The sequence below is a fragment of the Petromyzon marinus genome, chromosome 14 (genome assembly GCF_048934315.1).
Source record: "Petromyzon marinus isolate PM22_M1 ecotype Great Lakes invasive population chromosome 14, UKy_Petmar_22M1.pri1.0, whole genome shotgun sequence".
In the NCBI taxonomy this organism is placed as follows: domain Eukaryota; kingdom Metazoa; phylum Chordata; class Hyperoartia; order Petromyzontiformes; family Petromyzontidae; genus Petromyzon; species Petromyzon marinus.
The window spans coordinates 8,303,611-8,325,339 of NC_133680.1; the positions used below are offsets into that span (position 1 = coordinate 8,303,611).

The 21,729-nt window shown below is 44.7% G+C and overlaps 1 protein-coding gene across 1 annotated transcript in view; it reads right to left on the minus strand.

Annotated features, from left to right (window-relative positions):
- Positions 1-19,440, minus strand: part of LOC116942355 (ephrin type-A receptor 4-like) — an 82,564-nt gene extending 63,124 nt beyond the window's left edge. The window contains exons 1-3 of the mRNA XM_032954147.2: positions 19,258-19,440; positions 16,399-16,463; positions 8,483-9,146 (exon numbers count right to left, since the gene is read on the minus strand). Coding sequence (XP_032810038.2) covers positions 8,483-9,146; positions 16,399-16,463; positions 19,258-19,348 — 820 coding nt within the window. The 5' untranslated portion in view covers positions 19,349-19,440. The remainder of the gene's footprint in view (positions 1-8,482; positions 9,147-16,398; positions 16,464-19,257) is intronic.
- Positions 19,441-21,729: the final 2,289 nt, after the last annotated feature.

The window sequence follows — 21,729 nt, forward strand, 5'->3', positions numbered from 1 at the left end:
AATAATTGTGGATATTTTTTTAGGTTTTCCCAAAACTATATTCCCTGTTTTCATGCAAATAGCTAACTGATTAAAACATCGAGTTTTATTTAATCTCACCGGAGAAAATGTGAGTATTTCTTTACAATTTACGCGTAGCTATTATACACATGCGATGTTTATAAAAGTGGAACTATACTCATGGCGTGCCACCCTTCATAGGACGTCATTAACAATACTCTCCTCAACAGTCTATGCTGTACAGGCATATAACTAAAATAACGAACCAAAACTAGATTTTAACAGCGCCATTCATACGAGGCCCCATGGTGCCTTACATAAAATATCCCAACCCTTCACAAATAAAACCCTTAACAAATTTCTATTTTTAATACATATAAAATGAAAATAATAAAAAAAATCTTAAAAGCACATAACCTACATGGACAAGTATGAAACTGAAAACAAATGTGTTTTAAGATGGAACCTAAGAGACTCCACTGACTGAGGGTCCCTCATACTCTGGGAAACGGCGCTGTTCCACAGATGCCCGAGGCGTCTGGCTGCTGCTGAAAGCTCGATGATCACAGTTTTGTGCTGGACACACTCAGGTGCTCGGATTCTGCAGACCAAAGTCACCGGCACTTTAAAGGGAATCTTTGTCCTGTGAGGTATGAGTAGCCCGTACACTCTATCAACTTGTGCGAAATGCACAATGTGCTTTTCATAATCGGGCTTTCTTTGTCGTGCTGTGGGCATGGGTACAAGAGTTGAGTGCAGCAATTTGGAGTGGAACATTGGAATGAAACGCCCTGGAGCCAATTTTAAATATTTTTTAGTTCACGATTGTGCCGGAAATGTATGCTACACGGTTCTTAATGCATCACAGTAACCAGACGCATGTTTACCCACAATCGTGCAGGTGTGTTACAGCACATAGGATGGAGTGGTGGCACAGTGGTTAGCATGCAGCGCTAACTGAACCTGGAACCACAGTTTTGCCAGTCACGACTAACAGCATTGTCAAGTGAAATCGGAACTGGTATTGCAACCAGTTATCAAGTTTTATCAATATATAGCATTCATTTTAATGCAGTAAATTATTTCAGGAGTGGAGCAGTAGTGCAGTTATTAGTGCACTGTGCTATGAACCCGATCACCTGGGTTCAATTTCCAGCCAATGTTAACATGAGTGGTCAAACTGATCCTGGGTGCAACGTTCACCAACCTGCTCTGACCAGCCTGGCAAAGTATGTAATCAAAATCATGATTGACATACCGTGGGGAGGCCTTCATCCAAAGGTGGATTGAGAAAGGGTGAAATGTATTTATTTTATTATCAGGGTATTAGAGCACACTTGTGCAAGTGAGCATGCAGGTGTGTGCAGGTGGCTTCTTTGATAATTGCCCTGGGTGACTCGTCAGCATCAGTTTGCGACGCAGCAATGACAAAGTCTGGCAATTGGTAGTTTGAAGTCCAATTGCTCCCTAGTGAAAGAGTTGGTGACAAGTTAGCTTGAAAGGCAGAGGGGACTTCAAGCTGTCCCATTCTTTCTCAGACATTAAACTTCACATGGCACTCTTGGCAAGAATAGGACTCCCGTGTGCCACTGTGATGACAAAATAAATAACATTTATGTCTCGCTGTAAGTCATATTCCACAAAACAAACAGGCCTTCCTTGGAGATAAGTGGTTAGTGGGGTGTAATGAAACTGGGAATTAATAAAACAGTGGGTAAAATACTACAGATACTTTTAATTGGCTTTCGCATTATAAATTGAATTGATTTGGCAATGTGCGTGAATTTCGATAATAAAAGTGGAGTAATAGGTTTTTACCCTTTTATCTGGCACCAAAACTGACACCTTTTGGCGTCATCTGTTCCAACACCAGTGGAGACTAGGCTCTAAGAAAATCCGTCTCGGGTGTGGACCAATCAATTTCAAGGACAGTGCATATCATTATCAGAGTTGTCTCATTTTGTTTGCATTTTGACAGCTTGTGTTGTGGTTTTTGAAAACATGATCCCTTGTATAAAGGTGTCAGTTTTGGTGCCAGATAAAAGAGTAAAACCCTATTACTATATCCTGCTACTGGCAAAGGAGGTCTCATAAAATAAAAGTGTAGTTTCAATGTTTGTATCGTCATATACACAGACTTGTTTAATCGATAAACTATAGAACTTTCCTCACCTGCTTGTAACTGATGTTTGTTCTAATTGTAATAGTAAAACAAGTTTATTTTAATAGTGTCATCATACACATGAGGAGCAGTAAAAGTTTTGAAAATGGAATAATACATTATAGTGACGTACAGCTAATAGTTTATTTGCTTTTAACTTTGTTGGCGCTGATTTTGAAAAAAACTTAAAATCTTAAACTTGTTGAAGACGTTGCATATTATTCGTATTCTAACTATTATTGTGTATAATTTAACAGAATGGGTGCCCGTTCGTTTCAATATTTATAATGACTGCACTGTGCTCCTGAAGTCACGAAAGCTTCAAATATTGACAGCACTGTGCTTGACGCCTTTGGTGTTATTCGTTTTTAGGATGTGTACTGGATAATAATTCCTCCCCACCAAAACCACCTCCTCCCCCTCAAGCCGTTCAATGAGCTGGTATGATTCAGGGTCGTGGTTCAATTTTTTTTTTGTCTACTGTTTACCATTTCTGTTCGCAGAGTTCTTCAACGGTTTGTGAGACTATTTTTTGTTTTGTTCACTCTGTTTGGCCAAATATAGCCTCATACTATAATTTCTATAAGTGTTACATATACATTATGAGACCTCCTTTGCCAGTAACAAGATATAGTAATAGGTTTTACCCTTTAAACTGGCACAAAAACTTGACACCTTTATTCAAGGCATCATGTTTGCAATAACCACAACACAAGCAGTCAAAATGCAAACAAAAGAGACAACTCTGATAATAATATGCACTGTCCTTGGATTTGATTGGTCCACACTGGAGACGACATATTATTATCAGAGTTGTCTCTTTTGTTTGCATTTTGACTGCTTGTGTTGTGGTTATTGCAAACATGATGCCTTGAATAAAGGTGTCAAGTTTTTGTGCCAGTTAAAAGGGTAAAACCTATTACTATACTGTTACATATTCAATTAGTTAATGCACAATTTCAATATATGAAGTGATTTTTTTATGTATAGATGTACTGGATTAATTGTTACATGTTAGATCCCAGGACAAAGAAACGTTTATTGATACTCATGCTGTGTGGTAGCTCTTGACAAATCTGGCGTTTACAGGTTTTAGCCCAGTCATCTTCGTGGCATCAACTCTCAGGAACCTCCTCGTTAACGATAGTGCATTGGAAAACATCTCTCAGATATTTTTTATGAAATACTCCAGAAACTGAGTGATAAGCATAATATATGTGGCTTTTTGTGGATAAAGTAGGACAGTGTCACTGTTGTTTGGGTGATCACCACTTCCAAGGTCACGAAAATTCAAATAATATTTTAAACGATTACAGTTTCAAGTGTAATTTGTCTGCATTACTTGTTCACAACTACAGGGCCTATTTAGAGAAAGAAAGCTTCCTTAACAAGGTTGTGAACAAATTAGGCATGAACTAACAGTCGTGTAAAATTACCTGAATCATGACAATCGTGTTTTAAACACGATATTCTTTGATAGGTCGCCAAGTGAAATACCATGAATTAGCCAGGAAACAATAATTCCTAAATGTCATCAGCTAATGGCTTGACATTTTAGTTAATTATTAAAGAAATTATAATATTCCAACTTTCGATATTGAATTGGACCTACCCTTTTTTTGTGTGACCTCAATTATCCATTGCAAAAAAAATGCTGAAGTTCAACCCCTAGCACATTTCCCACACCACTACAAACTCAGGAGCCTCTGCTTCCGAGGGCCGTTTGGCCTACACAGCCACAATACATCAGGGTTCACCCACATTTTGCCCCGCCGCACATACACAAGTCATGATCCATGTGATGATTTGATAGCCTTAATTGCAAAAGGGGAAAAGGAACCCACCCTCCGGGGGCCTTGAATATGAAAATATAAAATGTATTGCATCGAATAAGAAGAGTCAAACGAGCCGTGTTGCCTTGTGATATAGTGTTTCAATGAAAAACAGTGTCACAGTTAGATTTTGGTTGCTATCCAAAGGTTAAGCAATTTGACTCCAACACATGCCTCTATCCCTTAGTCTCAGCTTTAACTCTTAACCCTGGCCTCATCCATAACTCTAACCCCTAGCTATAATCCGTAGCCTGAATAATATTAACTTTCTCTAACTCATAACCATCACTATAACGTATAGACAGAGCAAGGTTGAGATTTAATCGCGCTTGTTGGGTGACCACCATGCGTAACAGGCAGGTGCAATGGGCAGTGTGTGTGTGTGTGGCACATGGTGTCAGTTAGAGTCGAAGCTCCCCCACCTAGAAAAATATAGGGACGACTCTACTATCGAACGTTGGACTTACGAACTTTCAGAGAATACAAACAAACCCGTTCGTATGTCCAGTTGCCTGTTCGGGCCATAAGTCGTAAGTTCAACCGCCACGCAATAGATGGTGGAGGTGGCATCTACATCTACAGGAGATTATACAACTTTTAAAGGCATTCCCCATGCTTCGTGTACATGCCGTACAACATGCTTAGAATCGACAGGACTAGAGTTGGAATTACGAACAAATCGACTTACGAACAGACCTCTGGAACCTAACTCGTTCGTAAGTAGAGGAATCCTTGTACTCATCAGGATGCTATTAACTGCATTCCCAGCCAAGACAGCTAATCAGAGGCTCGATGCTTACCCAAGCAGAGTAACATTCAGGCCTTGCCCTCCTATCCTCTCACCATATCTGTCAACCCCTTATCAGTGTCCAACTTATTACAGACCAATTTAGACCTCATTGGTTACCCCGTTCCCGTATAATATCAACGTTCAGCCTACAATGGGGCTGTCCATAAATGACGTAACGCGATTTTGGACGATTTTTGACTCCCCCCCCCTACCCCTTCGTCACACAACATCACAAAAAGTCACCCCCCCCCTCAAATATGACGTCACAAAGCTCTGCTTCCCCCCCTCCTCCAGAAAAAAATAAAACATGCTTCAAATCGCTTAAAACTATTGTCATTGTAGTGCGTATTTAATGTGGCGCTGCACTCTGATGTTGTAGGAGAAAACATTTATTTAAAAAAGTATATTTAATTAAGTAGAACGTGTTGTCTATATTTATTTAAAGTAGCGCATTTTGATGTGACGTCACATTTCTCAAACCCCCCCCCCCCCACCTCGTCACAAATGTCTGACCCCACCCCCCCCCCCAGGTGCGTGACGTCATTTATGGACGGCCCCAAAGTCCCATCACAATGGAGAAACACAAACAAACAGACAAAATAATTTTGATTTAAAGTTTTCGTGACTGCAGGGATTCATATTCTTGGTTCTTTCGGTGGTCACGTAGAAGGGAAACAATGAAATAATAAAAATATAAAACAATAAAATTCTCACGACGTTTCGACTGCAACACAAGCAATCATCATCAGGTGTGAAAACCACAGCAAGAAAATTTGAAAAAAGTGGCGGCTATTTTTAACGCTAGCACGACGGAGAGCGATTTGACTGTTTGTTCAGATGGACGAGTCCATCTATGTTCGGAAAAGAGGAGGGGGGAGACGAAAATAATGGATGCGGTCTGAAAGCCACCGTAAGCGTGAACAATCAATTAAAACCCAATATGGTTTATCAAATCCTTCCAATGATTGCTAAGCCAGAATCCATCGTCTCGGCTGAAATTGTCTCTGTGTTTGTATATGTGGATAGCCTCATGAACGAATCTCTCATGGTAGCCCGATGGCTTGCAAAGAACCTCTGTCTTGGAGAAGTCAATGTCATGTGAGTCTACTGAATTATAACAGTGATCTGCCACGGCCGAGGTGTTGGCCCTACCGTCATTAAGGTCTGCTTTGTGTTCACGAATGCGGTCCGAGACGTGTCGTTTGGTTTCTCCAATGTAACTACTACCACAGACAAAAGAATGTTGCCCTTATTGAAACGGCTGTACGGCCTATGGACCTGAAAACTCCATGTCCCTGTACAAGAATACGGGCTAAACCCGATGGGTTGACAGCTGCGTCTCACCCCCCCTTGATTTTGGCGGGAAACCAATCTCAGATTGACAGCAGCGATGTCGCCAAGCAGTGAGGCTAGTGAGAAGCGGGCTGAGGTAAAAGTGTTACTTCTCGTGTAAAAGGTACGTGAAATAAAATTAACTTTGCTATGAGGCAAGGGAATAGCGGGATAAGGTCGCAACATGTACGGATAGAGATTAATAAATTGAACACAACTCTGTCGCATTCTGAGGTAAATCTTGAAAAATATATTACGGATTTCAGTGACAAATGTCAACATTCATGGCAATATAGTTACATAGTTTAAGTTATTCTCAAAACTCGTTCGTAAGTGTGGCAAGAATGAAAAGTAGATGTGATCGGTAAAAATACCGTTTTGACATTTATTAATGACGTAAATAAATACAGCATTTAAAGCTGTAAAAGTCTATAAAAGCATACGACACGTGTTTTACTGTATATTTAAGCATTCAGAATAACATTGTTAAGTAGCTTACATGATTAAACTAAACTCGTTTGCAAGTTTGCATACAGTTACAAGCAAATATGACAGGGAAATATGCTGTAATTAGCGTTTTGAAGGAAACAATTAATTATCTTAAGGAGGCAAACGAGCATAAAGCATGATAATCCTTTACCAATCATTTGATAATAGTATAATAAACCATTTACGTTGAATAAATTAGATTAGACCAGAAACTGATTTGTTAAATGTTTATTTTATTAAAAGTGACTGCTGTAGTCATTTATATTATAAATGTGTCCATGAGAGTACAGGTTAAACATAGCTTTAAGAAACTTGCTATAAACGTGTTTGTTGGAACCGTTTGTTAGCTGTTGCATGAAATAATCCAGCGCTGTAGCTATTGCTAAAGAGTTTATTTGATATTCTTAGCTCTTTCGGTAAAGTCACGTTGAAGGGAAACAATAAAATAATAATATATATAACGTGACTTTACCGAAAGAGCTAAGAATATGAATTACTGCAGTCACGAAAGCTTTAAATCAAAAGTTTATTTGATGTGAATTTATTGTTATACTGTTCAATCTTTTTAAATGCGTTAATACTTGTTGAATGCCCGGAAGAACTAATATCTGAGAGTGGCAGCGGCGATGTTGCCAAGCAGGTGAGGCAGTGAGAAACGGGCTCAAGTGATAAAAGTGTCTAGGAGCTGAGGGTTCGATTCAAAAGAAACTCACCTGCAAGAAGTCTCCACGTTCATTTGTTGTGCGCCCGTTGACATCTGAATTCCCCTGATTTACTTTACTTTTAAAACACATTCCTGCGGAGGGAGCTGGTAGGTACGTTGGGTTGCTCGGTCAATGGCCAGGGTCAACGGCGGTGTGGTGTATTCCGCAAATATGCCCGACTGTGAGGGCGGGCACAAGCCGGCGTGAGTAGGTTAAACGTTGAGTTTTATAAGGGCACCACGGGGTGACCAGCCCCTCCCCACCCAGCCCCACCCCTCCCACCCCACACCCAGCCCCTCCCCACCCAGCCCCTCCCCACCCAGCCCCTCCCCACCCTCCCCACGCAAGCACCTCCCCACCCTTCCCTCCCCACCCTCCCCTCCCCACCCTCCCCAACCCCTCCCCACCCTCCCCTCCCCACCCAGCCCCTCCCTACCCTCCCCTCTCCACCCAGCCCCACCCCTCCCATGTGGACAGACATCCACAGACATACACAATTAATCCCCTGCCTCCTGTGAATTAATCCCGGCTTCCAGTCCACTACGTTTGCTACCAATACAATTCAACGTGCAGCCACCGAACCGAACATTCGTTCGACAGATTTTTAAGTCCTGCGTATGCACCAGAGGGCAGTGCAACAAAACCAATTGCTCCACATCCCACCTCACCTTCACCAACATCACAGGTAACACTGCCCAGCACGATGACACATGTCCAAATGTGTCGCAGCCCGCAAGGCGATGGGAGGCCCTCTCACCTCAGCCAGCAGCCATGGATTGACAATGCCGGCCGTACATTATTGTTGTAATTACTGGCGAAGCGTCGTGCTCAGATTGCAAATGTTGTGGCTTTGCTCTCCAACACACCGGTATGCTGTACAAGTGATGAATTGGCAAGTTCTGTTTACGTGACAAACCTTACTAATTGGCTGTGTCGGGTGGTGGCGGGCTTAACGACACATTTATATATTTAAGCGATCTAACCCAGAAAACCTGTGTCATGGATGACATTGGTCGCGAAAGCCTGCTAAGCGCTGAACCTATAATCTGCCAACCGCTGTCTCGCATTGTGACGCCACGGCAACGCGGTGCCCATCGGCACGGCTCCCCGATGAAGGACCGTCCGGCACGCGGAGCGCGGCCGCAGCGCCGCCGACGCGACGCCGACGCCTCACCTTTGCAGATGCTGCCGATGGCCTCGTAGCCCGGGCGGCACACGCACTGCCCGATGGGCACGAGCCACTCGCCGTCCGTGCTGCAGTGCATCCTGGGGTCGCCGCTGGCCACGGCGTTGCGCACGCACGAGCCGCGCACCTCGACGAGCGAGGACGAGTCGGTGCCCGTCACCGTGTCGGGGAAGGAGGCGAGTTCGCGCACCACCGCCGGGCACTTCTTGTAGTAGACGCGCACCGACACGAGGGCCACGCACGCGCCCACGTCCTGGAAGGCCAGGTAGAAGCCCTTGCGGCTAAGGAGGCCGATCTCGCGCACCTCCGTGTTGAGCTTGAGCACGCGGTCGCCCACGTCGACGTGCGTGAAGCTCTCGTCGGCCGCGATGGTGTCAATCTTGGAGTAGAGCCCCTCCTGCAGCTCGGGCTCCTCGTCCGAGTCGGTCTCGCGCACCAGCAGGTTGAACGTCTCCTTGCAGGTGCGCGACACGCCCGGGATGCTGTTGCAGTCGCGCAGCGTGAACTTGAGCTCCACGTAGGCGCGCTGCGCCCCGTCGCGCCGGATCCAGTGAGTGCGCAGCCAGTTGTTCTGATTCTGCTTCATGACGTTGCACACCTGGTAGAAGCGGTCCGGCATATTCTGGTCTCCGATGCCGCTGATCTCTTCCCACTGGAAGTGAGAAGGCGCCCGTGGAGTGGAAAGGGGGAACGGCGCAGAATGAGTGATTGTCATCACTGTATTTAAAATTCACTTCTTTAGAACTGCTTTTTTGTATTCCGTTTGTTCTTCCCCCGCACCTGCGATTAGCACGGTTGACGATGTACGGTGCGAAAGAAGTTCAACGTACATACACACACATACACCGTTATCATCGGCCATGTTCACTTGCCGCTGATGTTAGCCGTGGCCAGGGTTTGCACTCGGGTCGCCGGGTTTAAAGCGCCTGGCGCTAACCACTGTGCCACCAATCACCATTGATGCTCTGAAGCCAACTTGTTTTAGTTTTGTATGCGGAAACAGTATGCAGTTTACTGTGTCTATCATCATCAGCAGCCACGTCAGTTGTCATCTATTCACTGGATGACAGCCTCTCATTGTCCTATAATGCAACAATGCACCCAGCACATGCCCGTGAGCCAATCCCATCACTCCGTCTCCACAATAGAGGTCCTCTTGGCCGCGTTCTCTCATTTGGCTGCCACTCACATTGTTATTCACGCCAGCCAAGGACATGTTATGCCCAAGCTCACTTTCTCTCCTTACCAGTCGAAAACGATAACCTCTGTACCGTTCTCTAATCTACACGCTCCTCACTGACCAATACTAACCTGAATTAATATCTGGCCGCAATTGGTCAGCGCACGGTACGACGTGCCTCGGTGTTCCCCTGGCTTCCAATTACGCCGTTTTAATCTCTACGCATTTCCGAATGACGATTGGATCGTGTAATTTTGAGCACAATAGGGCGGACATGTAGTTAAGCAGCTCTAAAATTGCTAATTTAACATGGTGCGTATGACGCCGTTGGACCCATTGTAGTCAAGCCGCGATAGGGGCAGAGCGATTGAAAGGAAACTCCAAGGTAGGACTTAATTGGAAATCTCTCCTGCACATTTGTTAGCAGGTAAGTGAGCAGACTGCTAACGCAGAACACATGTCTGACAAAAGAAAATTAGATTCCAAATGCATTGAAAGAGGTCACTCAAACAAAGATCCGAGTCGCAGTCACAACAATGAGAAGATGTGTTCGACCTTCAAGCCAATGACTCCTGTAAAGTTTGATGCGCTCAGGGCGTCCGCGGATTCCACTCCATACCATGGTTAATATATTTCATCGTATATATCATCATGAACTATCCGCTGCTAGATTAATTCAATTGCTCATCATGGCTAACGTTATTTCGGCGATTGACATCTGAACCGGCCCAGTACCCCGCACCCCTTTTCCCTAACCTGCATCGACCAGCTGGGTGAAGTATGGTCAAATCACACTGTGTGGGGGAGGCTGTCATCGAGCAGTGGAATGATTATTGGCTGTATCCGGTGTGTTATTTTTATTGTGTATATTCATACTAAACCGAGGCTAGCAATGTGGATATAAATAATCCTGACTCATGTATGCAACAAGGGAATAAATTGTAGAATGTAAATATTATCTGTGGAAACATGATGAGGCATTGATACAGCAGTGTATAGATCAGGGATGATGAAGATGGATTTAAATAGATATTATGCGTTTGGCATTTAATGTTACATAATGCCCATTATGTTCATAAAAATGTTCAATTTGCTTTAATAGAAAGAGCTTAAAAGTTCCGCGTTGAAAACTCAAAGGGAATGCCCTCTTCAAGTACGGCAGGATTGAATGCATTCCTCCCAGTGGTCTCTTGTGCAGTGCGGCGCCATGAAAAGTATTCTTTCAAAAACACACACACACATGAAACATTAAGCATAATGATCTCTCAGTGATAAGTGATTTGCGATCATTTTACAAAAGGTTTACCACCAATAGCTTCGAACGCAAAGGACAGGCAATGATGACAGTCGCGTCATGGCTGTTTCGCAAATTAACGCGAGACAATTTCCATGTTTTTCCGTCTCGCTGAGCAGCTGATGCCCCTCCTATTACCGCGCGTTTGACGGTGGGCCCAGAGCAGCGTGTCTTGTGTACGTGTCTGAGTTGCACGTGGGATGCGTTGGAAAGTGATGGCTACTGGGAAATTGTGGTTCTCAGTGATCACATTTTCTTGCTTTATTACGGCAACTCAAACACTAAATCGCTGATGGTGTTTCTTTTGCTCATGTTAATGGTTAATTTTGGAATTCTGGCTGAAAGGCTAAAATAGTTTTTGTGCAGAAGGTGTGAACAGTAATAATTCTTTGATAATAATTTGACCTTTTTTGCCTAGGTCTGTAAAGAAGCTTAAATACTCTACCTTAAGTTCCATGGACAAAGTATAAATCACTCAATTTGGCCTAAAGGAATTCATTTGTATGCAAAGAAGGAAATCCGCATCTCATCTGATTGAGTGATGCTTTACTCTGAAATTTCACAACCGAGCCACATATTAGGTAGTTTAACTATTACGGTATTTGCTATCACAGAGCCCCCCTTGGTATGCGAAATGCCCGAAAACAAATGAACTCGCTGCACATGTCTTGAAAATGACACTGAGAGATGAATGTGAAAATTACAGGAATTCAAATGTGATTTCGCTCAATCACCCAGTGTCTGTAGCACACCGGCATGGTTTAATGCTCTTCAGCCCAATACACGATACTTTAATGGTGTTCTAATCTAAGCTGAGCTTCTGCCAGTAAGGGAATGACAGGTGGAGACGGGGAAATTGCGATGACTTTTGACAACAAAGCAAGGTCATATAGCGTCAGTTACTTGGCACAAATGTGTCCACAATATGTTAATGTGATATGTATGTTTATAAGTTGGGCAACTAGTTCTTCAGTTCATGAACATACAAATGCATGTGCTTGCTAGCTATTAAGCAAATACACATTGTGTTGTTTTAGTTCAATATGTTTACAGCTAAAAGCAGGAGGACAAAATGTTACACGTTAACCTTCAACAATGAAGTTTACAAGCAAATCCTAACATTTATTTATGTTTACAGCTACTGCACTGCACTATTCAACATGGTAATGAACAAAATGGATAAAACATGTTAGAGTTCCCCCGCCCTACCACACATCTCTGCAAATAGCTGGGGAAAAACACTCAGAAAATATCGAGAGTGCCACGAGAGGCTTATAAAATGCAAGCAATAAGTAAAGTTCCCTGTAACAATGGTACTTTTCAATACACACCCCGGTATATGTTTTCCCTCGTGTGAAAAGGCTGCCCTCTGATTTCTGGTGATCATACTTTGCTAAACATTACGTGCGTTCAACGTCGGTTCGCTCGCCGTATGTTTTGACCATCAAAATGAACGTCACCACAACGTGTATTCGTGCAAGAGGACCGGCATAACACCTTCACGTGAAATAGTTGTGAATATTTAACGTTGCTCCAGAGTTGTTTGGAACCGACAGGAAAGGGCCTGTTTTGCCGATCGAATACAAACTAAGTGCGAATGGTACTGCACTTTCATTGTCAGACACGTTAATGCAGACGCTCGGTCTACACGCAAGTGGGAATGGTACTGCACTTCCATTGTCAGACACGTTAATGCAGACACTCGGTCTACACACAACAACCTCCACGTTTCCTTAAAGTTCCCCAGAATCGGCGTGCGTGCGTGTGAGTCCGTGCCGTGCGTTGTTAACTTATTTTGGGAAGCACACACACACACACCCCGTTGTTTCCGAGCCTCTGACGTGAAATGAATAATTCAGAGATCAAGCGCACAATGACCTTACAAGCCAATATTGTTGTGCGAGCACACTTAGGGTATATTACATAACCCGATAGTTGCGTGTGGGCTGAGAAACCCGTAAATGTCAGCTGTAATGTCCCACAGCGGAGCACACTTTACAGCTGCCGATCCATTATTCTGCACATTCACAGGCCCCGGAAATTCATATATATATTCAACTTCAATTCATGACTCAATCTCCCTACACTCCCCTCTCTCCTAACACCTATGGCTACCTACGTATAGCACTCACCTCCCACATGCAATGACAAATTTAACACAATGATTTGGTACAATGTTGTCAACGTTGTTCGGTGTGGATACAAAATAAAATCTCACAGAGCAAAACAAACGCAAGCAATTATTTCACGCGATTTTTTTTCAGGGTGTGCATCATAACTGCATCAAGGGAGTAGTTATTTAACTACCTGAAGCACTTTGGAAAAAAAAGATCAATTTAAAATTCCAAAAAGAAGTTGCGTGGCTAATATATGAAATTTGCCTAGACACTAGTCATTTGCAATATTTCCACCCCTTCCATATGTGTGACATCGTAATATATGACATGAATGATATATAAATGTCTTCCTTTGAAAGAGCTTAAAAACAATATTAACATAAAATATTTTCCCACTTTTCGCTAACCAGATTTACTTCGTGTACGGTATACATAAAAATACGCTAACAAGTATTGAGTAATGAATATAAATCAATTTGCTGTGTTTGCAATTTACTGGCAATTCACAATTAACATGATGGACACCAATGACAATTCACTAGTTTACAAAGACAAAGGCCCCCCCCCGTGTAGCCTTTAACAGACTGTTGGAGCAAGAGCTGTTTAGCCACCACAATCCTCATGATGGGCACTCTGTCATAAAAGAATGTGCGACTTCAACATCTTAATTGTGTTTTAGGTAACATTAGCGGCGTGCGACCTTCTGTGAAGGTAAGTCGCAGAAGAGTGAATCAAGTTTTGGGATCTTGAGTAGCTTACGCTTGGCTTTTAAGCATTATCGTCGAGTACAAAACATTATCTCGAATGCAGCCAAGATTACTCTTAGATACTCTATCAGTTCTTTCTCCTGCACGATTGACTGCAGTGAAAGAAGCAGAGTCAAGGAGCGATATTGCATGTGCATTGCACATGCACCCCAATGCAGGTGTTCGTGACAGGCAGAGGACCTACTAATGCGGCTTTAATAGGAGTGTCAATTCCCATGCCACCAATATTCACTTACCCTTATTAAAGAGTCAAATTGATGTCGTAAATGAGAGTCATCTAAGGTTTCACTCATTTGGCCATTAATTCGCAAAAAAAATCGTTATTTTTCTTCCAAACGATTACATTATGCACACTAACCGGTAATTTAAGATAAGCTTCATATGAATCACATGCTATCGGTGCTATCAAAAGATGATTGTAAGATGCGGAATGCATTACAAATGCACGTCAAGCGTGTGTTGTACAGCGCGCGTAATAGCCACCATCAATGTCCAATATAGCACGAAATACCAGTCCACATGTTTTAATTAGCTGTGGTATTATCCGACCGTAATCACGTGACATTCAAAATAGCAAAAAGGAACACCAGTTACCCGACACTAGCTAAGCATTCCTATTAGGGCAGGGACTCTCTAGAATAGTGTGATAGGCTGATGGCCGAGCACTGTGCACATACTCCTGCTTGTATAAGCTCCTGACTCACACTGATCGCGCTATGTGGATGTGCCAGTGTGCAGGCTTCATGCCTGCGGGGTAGTTAGTCTTGAGCGAGAGGCAATATGTTTCAAGGATATTATATACTGTATGAGAAGCCTTAAATTACTGAATAAATAAGACATCCCTTCGTGGCATGTGCTTTGTTGCCATATAGTTTGGCTCCAGACCCTGATACCACCCCACCATGAAACCGCGATTCATCTCATTCGGTCCAGCAATCATCTCAAATCATTGTGAAATTGGATTAATTAATGCCCTTATTTTGTGCTAACATGGTTAAGTGTTGGATTCAGAGGATAACCACGCAGTAATGTAGAGTGGAGACCCCACGTTGTTGCATGCTAAATTAATTTGTTCAAGTCAATTCCAGCACAGTCTTTTTTGGAATTAACCCACTCCTCCAGGGATTGCAGTTAGACACTCAGGAAAGCATGTATTTTCAGTAATCCTTAACAGACATTTCTGCTTTAACAAATCCAATCTGTGAAATTCTGTACATCTGTGAGAAGGAGCTTCATACTTCATCGGATTTCTCCAGTCTGAATAAAGATTCTGATTCTTAAATCAAAGGCAGTTTGTATACCGCACAAAGAAAAACATGCTCTGAGTATTTCTATCAAAATCTAGGCATTGGTTATTTTGTAACTATGGCCGACTGATGAGGGCTGAGAGCAAAAATCCTCTTCTAGTGTGTGTGGTGCATCATAATTGCTTTTGGGAAAATGCTGTGTTGTCATCTTTCCCCCATAATCAGATGTAATCTTGCTGACTATATACAGGGTGTCCGAAATGAGTCGTGGTGTGCTTCACACACTCGAATCCTGGCAACCCGGGTTATATTCATGACAATAACACTACCATTTATTTAACCAGGAAAGGGCCCACTGAGTCTCCTGCCACAGTGGTTTTGCATTGGGCTGTTCAGTCAATTCCATTAATGAGCGTTATTTCGCTTGCTGGAAATACACAACACTCTTGGCATCTGATAATCTGCACCTAACCTTGGCCTCCCCGATGTCGACTCATCCCGAAATGAGTATCAATGGGGAAACAAAGGCGGCCGAGCACAATTGTGCACTGCACTGGGGCTTAGTATGAGCTCGCTAATAGCACTTCGCCTTGTCAATCCCCTAGGCTGCAGCAGGGATCTTTGTCTTAGCATCCACACGCTGGCGTTGTGGGCGTGCCCATCTGCCTCGCTTGGGCTGCTCGCTCTGCGTGAACGTCACGGCTTCGTCCGCTGTAGCCGATGCGTGCGACAGGCGCGCGTGTCCGTGTGCGCGCGTGCGTGGGGGAGCGGTGGCGCAGTGGGTGAGCGCGCTGCGCTACCCACGACCCAGGTTCGATTCCCGCTCACGACCAATAGCAAACAGGGGGCGGTTATTTGACGCGGTCCTGAGCCTCCCCTCGGTCGACTCAGCCCCAAATGAGTACTCGGCGTAATGTGTAAACGTCGCCAGTAGAGAGACAAAGGCGGCCTGGTGTGGTGCTGGCCACCCACCGTCCCGGCCTTCATAGGCAGCAGCACTTGCTCCCAAAAAATGTCAGGGCTACAAGGGGAATCTTAGTATCCGATTAACCAGTCTTGTGTCTCCCCTAGTTCGACTCAGCCTTAAATTGAGTCGGTACGGTGTCTAAACATCAGCGCAAGGGAGGCAAAGGCGGTCGCGCCTTCATAGGTGCTCGCTAACAGCCAGCTTAGGCTACACAGGGGATCGTTGTCTGTGTCCCGTGTGTGTGCGTCCGTGTGTCCCGTGTATGTGCGTCGGGCAGGTGCTGCGCAGTGACGCCCACTCTCTCCGTGGTGCGTCGGGGGTCAGTGACTCACCCCTGTAGGAGGAAACGCTCGCCAGCCCATCTCGCCCTGGATGCCCATCGTGTTGAGCAGATCCACTGTTACAGGAGCGGTGGAGGGGGCGGTTGAGAGGGGGGGGGGAGTGGTTGCGGTGATAGGAGAGAAGAGGGTGGAGAGATTTGGACCAGTGAGATACTGTGCACTTTTTTGTACCAACAAAAATACAGAAAATTACCAAATATCACATGTGACATTTACAATTAATCAACAAGACATTTCTGGAGGTGCCATCTTGAACCATGTTGATGGCTGATTCAATTCAACCACGTAATCTTCTTCGTCGTGTCTCCTGTCCAACCTCTATGGTATTTTCCAAATATTCTGCACAGGCCACCGCTTCTGGTATTGGCATTGCTAAATTTTGAGGAGTGCATTGTGGTGCTGCAGGACATCTCAGGAGATGATCCATGGTTTGCTTTTCCTGACAAGCACAACCACGTAATGACGCATTGACTGACGTCCTGTCCTTCATGTAGCCAAGTGAGAACACGTAGAGATTTGTTTTATTATAAAGAAAGGAGGCCAGACCTCGGAGTAGCACGTGTTTTTAGAAAGGTACACAAAGGGGTTAATGTTGCAATTGTCAATGGGTAGGCCTATTTAATATTCACTTGACAGAACATTATCAATATGTATTTTTGTTATCATAATATAAAATCACACATTAAGTTAATTTCTACGACTATAGTAGGCATAGCACTTTGATAATACATCACAGTATTGTCGTTCCTGCGAGCCTATAATGCAACCATCAACTATTTTTTAGACTGACCCAGTGGTGAATGTTCCAATTGCTGGGCAAGTTTTATTCAGCTTCACCAAGCGTGGATATGATTGTTGTGTCTGGCTTGGGCTACTTTCACGGCGTGCGCCTTCTGAAAGCGAGAGTGTGAGTGGGGCATTGTGAAGCACCATCATTGAGAGCTGGCACGCAGAACACACGAACACATGGAAGGATGGCGATTTGTCTTGGTTTCTTCACCCATCCTGTAACTTGATCAATTCACCACTGAACTCAATCATGATTTCTTATTCGGGGAAAGACATTTTCCCCGTGCACTCCAGTTCTGTCCCACGCACCAAAAAGGCGGGGATGGAATTGTCCAAACATCCCAATGCCGGCGCCTTCCTGAGAAAAAGTCTCGTAATTGCGAGTTTGTTGTTGCTTTTTTTCCCCTGAATGGTGCATTGTATTGTGTACAATTAATTTTATTTATCAACGTAATAAAAGTCCAACTTTCGTGACTTACGCGCAGTGAAAACCAGCGAGTAAAAACGTACCATAACCCGTTTTCAGATAACTAAAAAAATCAGTTCATCATATTCGGAGGTGTTCGTGAATGTGCACAGATGTGTTGTTTACGGAGCCGTGGCTCAAGTGCGTGACGTGCACAATTATAGAAAATGACCACATTTACAATTACAAACAAACGGAATCATCCACCATGCGAAGCTTTCAATACGAACGAAAGCTATTTCGTTCTGCGCGCCGTGATTAACAATATTTTTAAGCGAACGAGTAACGTCTGCGCAAAAAAAAAAGAATTAAAAAAGAACGAATGAAAGCGGCAGGTAAGTGGGTGTAAAAAATGTACACGCACACACACACCCGCGTGCGCTCTGAGTTCAAAATCGCGTGACATCTGAAGGTCTTGTTCGTAATATGTACAAGATAATGGGCCGTTTGACGCGATAATACCGCAAGAAATGTATACGCTATAATTTCAGCCCTCGACACAAAGAACAAAGCGGAAAAATGTTAGTAGGCACGTATCCGGAGGAATAATAGTCATGCCAAAATGACATTTGCAGAATACTCTCACCACAGCCAACGCGAATCCTGTAAAACATCCAATACTACATTTCGCGAGCCGTATTTTTAGCTTCACAATGCACAAAGCTGCAAGCATTTGATCGTATGCGCGCGTCTATTGTAGCCTTAGAGTACGCTTCCAGGACAATGCTGAGTGTAGATCAAACGAGGACAATATCTCGCGTGCAACGGTAAATGGCATTGCGATTATTAATCGTTGACTTTCCTCTCGCGAGCGTCAACGAGGATGCGCGTAGCTTGACCACGCCGCCGTACTGTTAGCCCCTTCACGTCCATTCGGATGAGCGGGCGCGCTTCATCACGGTGCTCAAACGCGCTCGGCTCAGATTGAGCCCGAGAAGTAAAAACGATCTCACAGGCAGTCGCGACGATGCCTTCGAGAATATTCCCCCGTAGCCTCCTCGCCGGGAGGCTCGCGAAACGCACGCCGCCAAAGTTGGACGCGATTACGCGAAACGATGTGCGGGGCGCACGATCGTCGAGACCGACAAGCGAGCACGCGCCACGCAGTCCGGTGCTGTCGCCGATGCGCGGCGACACCGCACGTGTAACTCTGGAGCAGCGTACGTTGTACGAGTTTTTTTTTTACGCGTAACAATAATAACAGGCGCGACGTGCAACGGCTATCATCAAAATGCACCAACATTAAACACGCGCCCGCGCGTTTTAACCCGACTCGCGCACGGTCGTCAAAGGTGATCGTGCCCGCGATTTAACTGAACGGCGCCAGACCAGCGTCTCGAGTAACAGCGCCACGAGCGCGCATGAGTGAGCTGAGCAGGCTCGGCAAAGCGCGAGAACCGGTTCGCGTGGTTGTTCCACGCGAAGTTATTCCCCGGGTCACCGGAGACCCGCGCAGCCTTTAACGCACGAATCAAAGCGCGCACCGCGGCTTTGACGCCGCCGCAAGAAAGCAAGTTTAACTGTTCGTGGCGAGATACACGTTGCTCTCTGTGTGTGCGCGCGCGTCGCTCTATGTGTGCGTGCGTTGTATTCACCTTCTTTGGCCGTGCAGCCGACGAGATAGCAGCCGCAAAGCAACATCCACATGCAGGAGACGAGAAGCGCGGCGGATGAGCTATTCTCCATCGCACCAGCTTGGGCCGTGTTGGGCTCTGCTCCGAAGCGCAACTGATAAGGCGCAGCGCGGCTCGATGGGTTGGGAATATAGTGGGGAGGGGGGGCGGAGGGAGGTGCTTCACGCGCTCCGAGCTGCCAGTTATTCCTGCCAGAGAAGCGACAAGGGCGGCGCTTACACCCGTGGGCGAAGACGCAGGAGGAGGCCGTGCGCTCAGCCAATCGCGATTGGGAAACCCGGCCTTGATAAAGACATCATCGCGTTGCGTCCCCCATTGTAGGTTGATGTGTGGGTGGCATTACTCATCTGTGAACATAAATCAGTGGTGGGGATTGCTGCAATACAAAAAACTGAATTTAAATGTTATTCTCAATAGCATTTCAATGCAGTTGTTGTTTTTTTCTTCCTTGGTTCTTTCGGTAAAGTCACGTAGAATGAGAATAAAATAATAAATAATAAAATAAAACAACACAATAAAATTCTCACGACGTTTCGGCCACTACACAAGTGGCCTTCTTCAGGTGAAAGGAACAGACGACAGAGCTCTGTCGTCCCGACAGGTCTGTTCGACGACAGAGCTCTGTCGTCCCGACAGGTCTGTTCCTTTCACCTGAAGAAGGCCACTTGTGTTGTGGCCGAAACGTCGTGAGAATTTTATTGTGTTATTTTATTTTATTAATTTATTATTTTATTCTCATTCCACGTGACTTTACCGAAAGAACCAAAGAAGATGAATCCTTGCAGTCACGAAAGCTTTAAATAGAAATTTAGTTGTTGTTTATTATTATCATTTGTATATGCACGCCGTTGTCCTACGCAATGCAAAACTTGAGACCGGTGCTTTTATTCTAAGGCAGCATCTACGAAGGAGTTAATATTGCCTTAATTGGATTTGTGCCTTCCTGTTTGCATTCTGTCAGATAGACGGTGGTGGAAATGTTGTGCAGTGTGGAAACTCATTCACGTCCCTGTATGACAGGTTTATCCGAAAATAATGATCCTTGGAATCGCATCGTTAAGACGTCTTCTCTTGCTCACAAGATATATGGGCAGATGCTAAAACTGCAACGCGATCCCGGCGACCATTCCGCACAGGATATTGAACAGTGCTTGTGGAAAACAGATCAGTTGAGTGGTGGGCCATGTCACCCACAGCCTCACAGTGGTCAGGAGAGTACCTCTATTCATACGACATTGATACGATTTATGATAAAAATGCAGCAAAAATCCATCACAAAGAATCGAACATTTCCAATGCGTTGCGAAATTCCCCACAGACCAACGTCATCCTCTCTTAAAATTACGATTGGTCGAGTGATTTACACTCAGGAAATTGTGTCTCGGAATCTTGCATCAAATCTATAAAATAAAATAAATCCTGCTGGCACAAAACTTTGCTTTCATGATTTAACAATTATACTAACAGTGTACTCGAGCGTAGCGCGTCGATAATCGACATGGGTGTGGATTGATGGACAGAGGCAAAGGGCAGTGGTTAGCCCACTGCGCAATGAACCCGGCGACCTAAGTTCGATTCCCTGTCATGGCTAACATTAGTGGCGAGTTATATTTGGACGGATCCAGACCCGCACAGTCACAGACCTTCGCTGATCAGCGTGATGAAGTATGCTCAGACAACGCCCATGATCGACGCTGGGTAGGGATGCCTTCATCCAACATCGCATTATCAAAGGGCTGCAGATTGATGGACAAAGCCAGAGACAGGATTGTAGCTAAGAGGAAATAAAACACTCACACGAAGGGAGGAGCAGAGTGGATATACAAACATCAAATCAGGGGACAAATGGAACTGCGGTATATCGCAGCTTTCCCACGTCATCAACACGATGATTATGATGACGACGATGATCTCGAGCCTATGGCACAGAGCACATGATGTTGTGATGATGCTTCTGCGTTATTAGTGGGGCAGAAGTACACATATCAGCAGGAAGAAAACTAAACACATTCGTCAAAAACACCGCCTTTAAAAGGCAATATTTAATACACAACGTGTCGCCCTATAGCCCGTCTTTAAGGCAGTGCTATTGACAATGTGTTGCGTTTTTTATCGTACACAGCAGATGGTGATGCTATTTTAGGACACTATATACTTATAAATCGTGCGTCGTGAAACCATGGAACGTTTCTTCGTGTCTTGGCTGGAGAATTTGAAACACATTAGTATCTCCCCCTCCCCATCTAGCTTTCCAAGATGTAATCCTTGACACCGGTTGTCACCGAGTCGACTCCTGCGCCTCATTGGGGCCATAAATGAACCGGAACCCACGGAGTTCAGTGGAGGACGGGGCGCGCACCAGCCCTGGTATAAGGCGCGCGTACATTATTCATTTCGCTGCTTGTGTTTGCACTGCAGTGCACACGTGAGTGC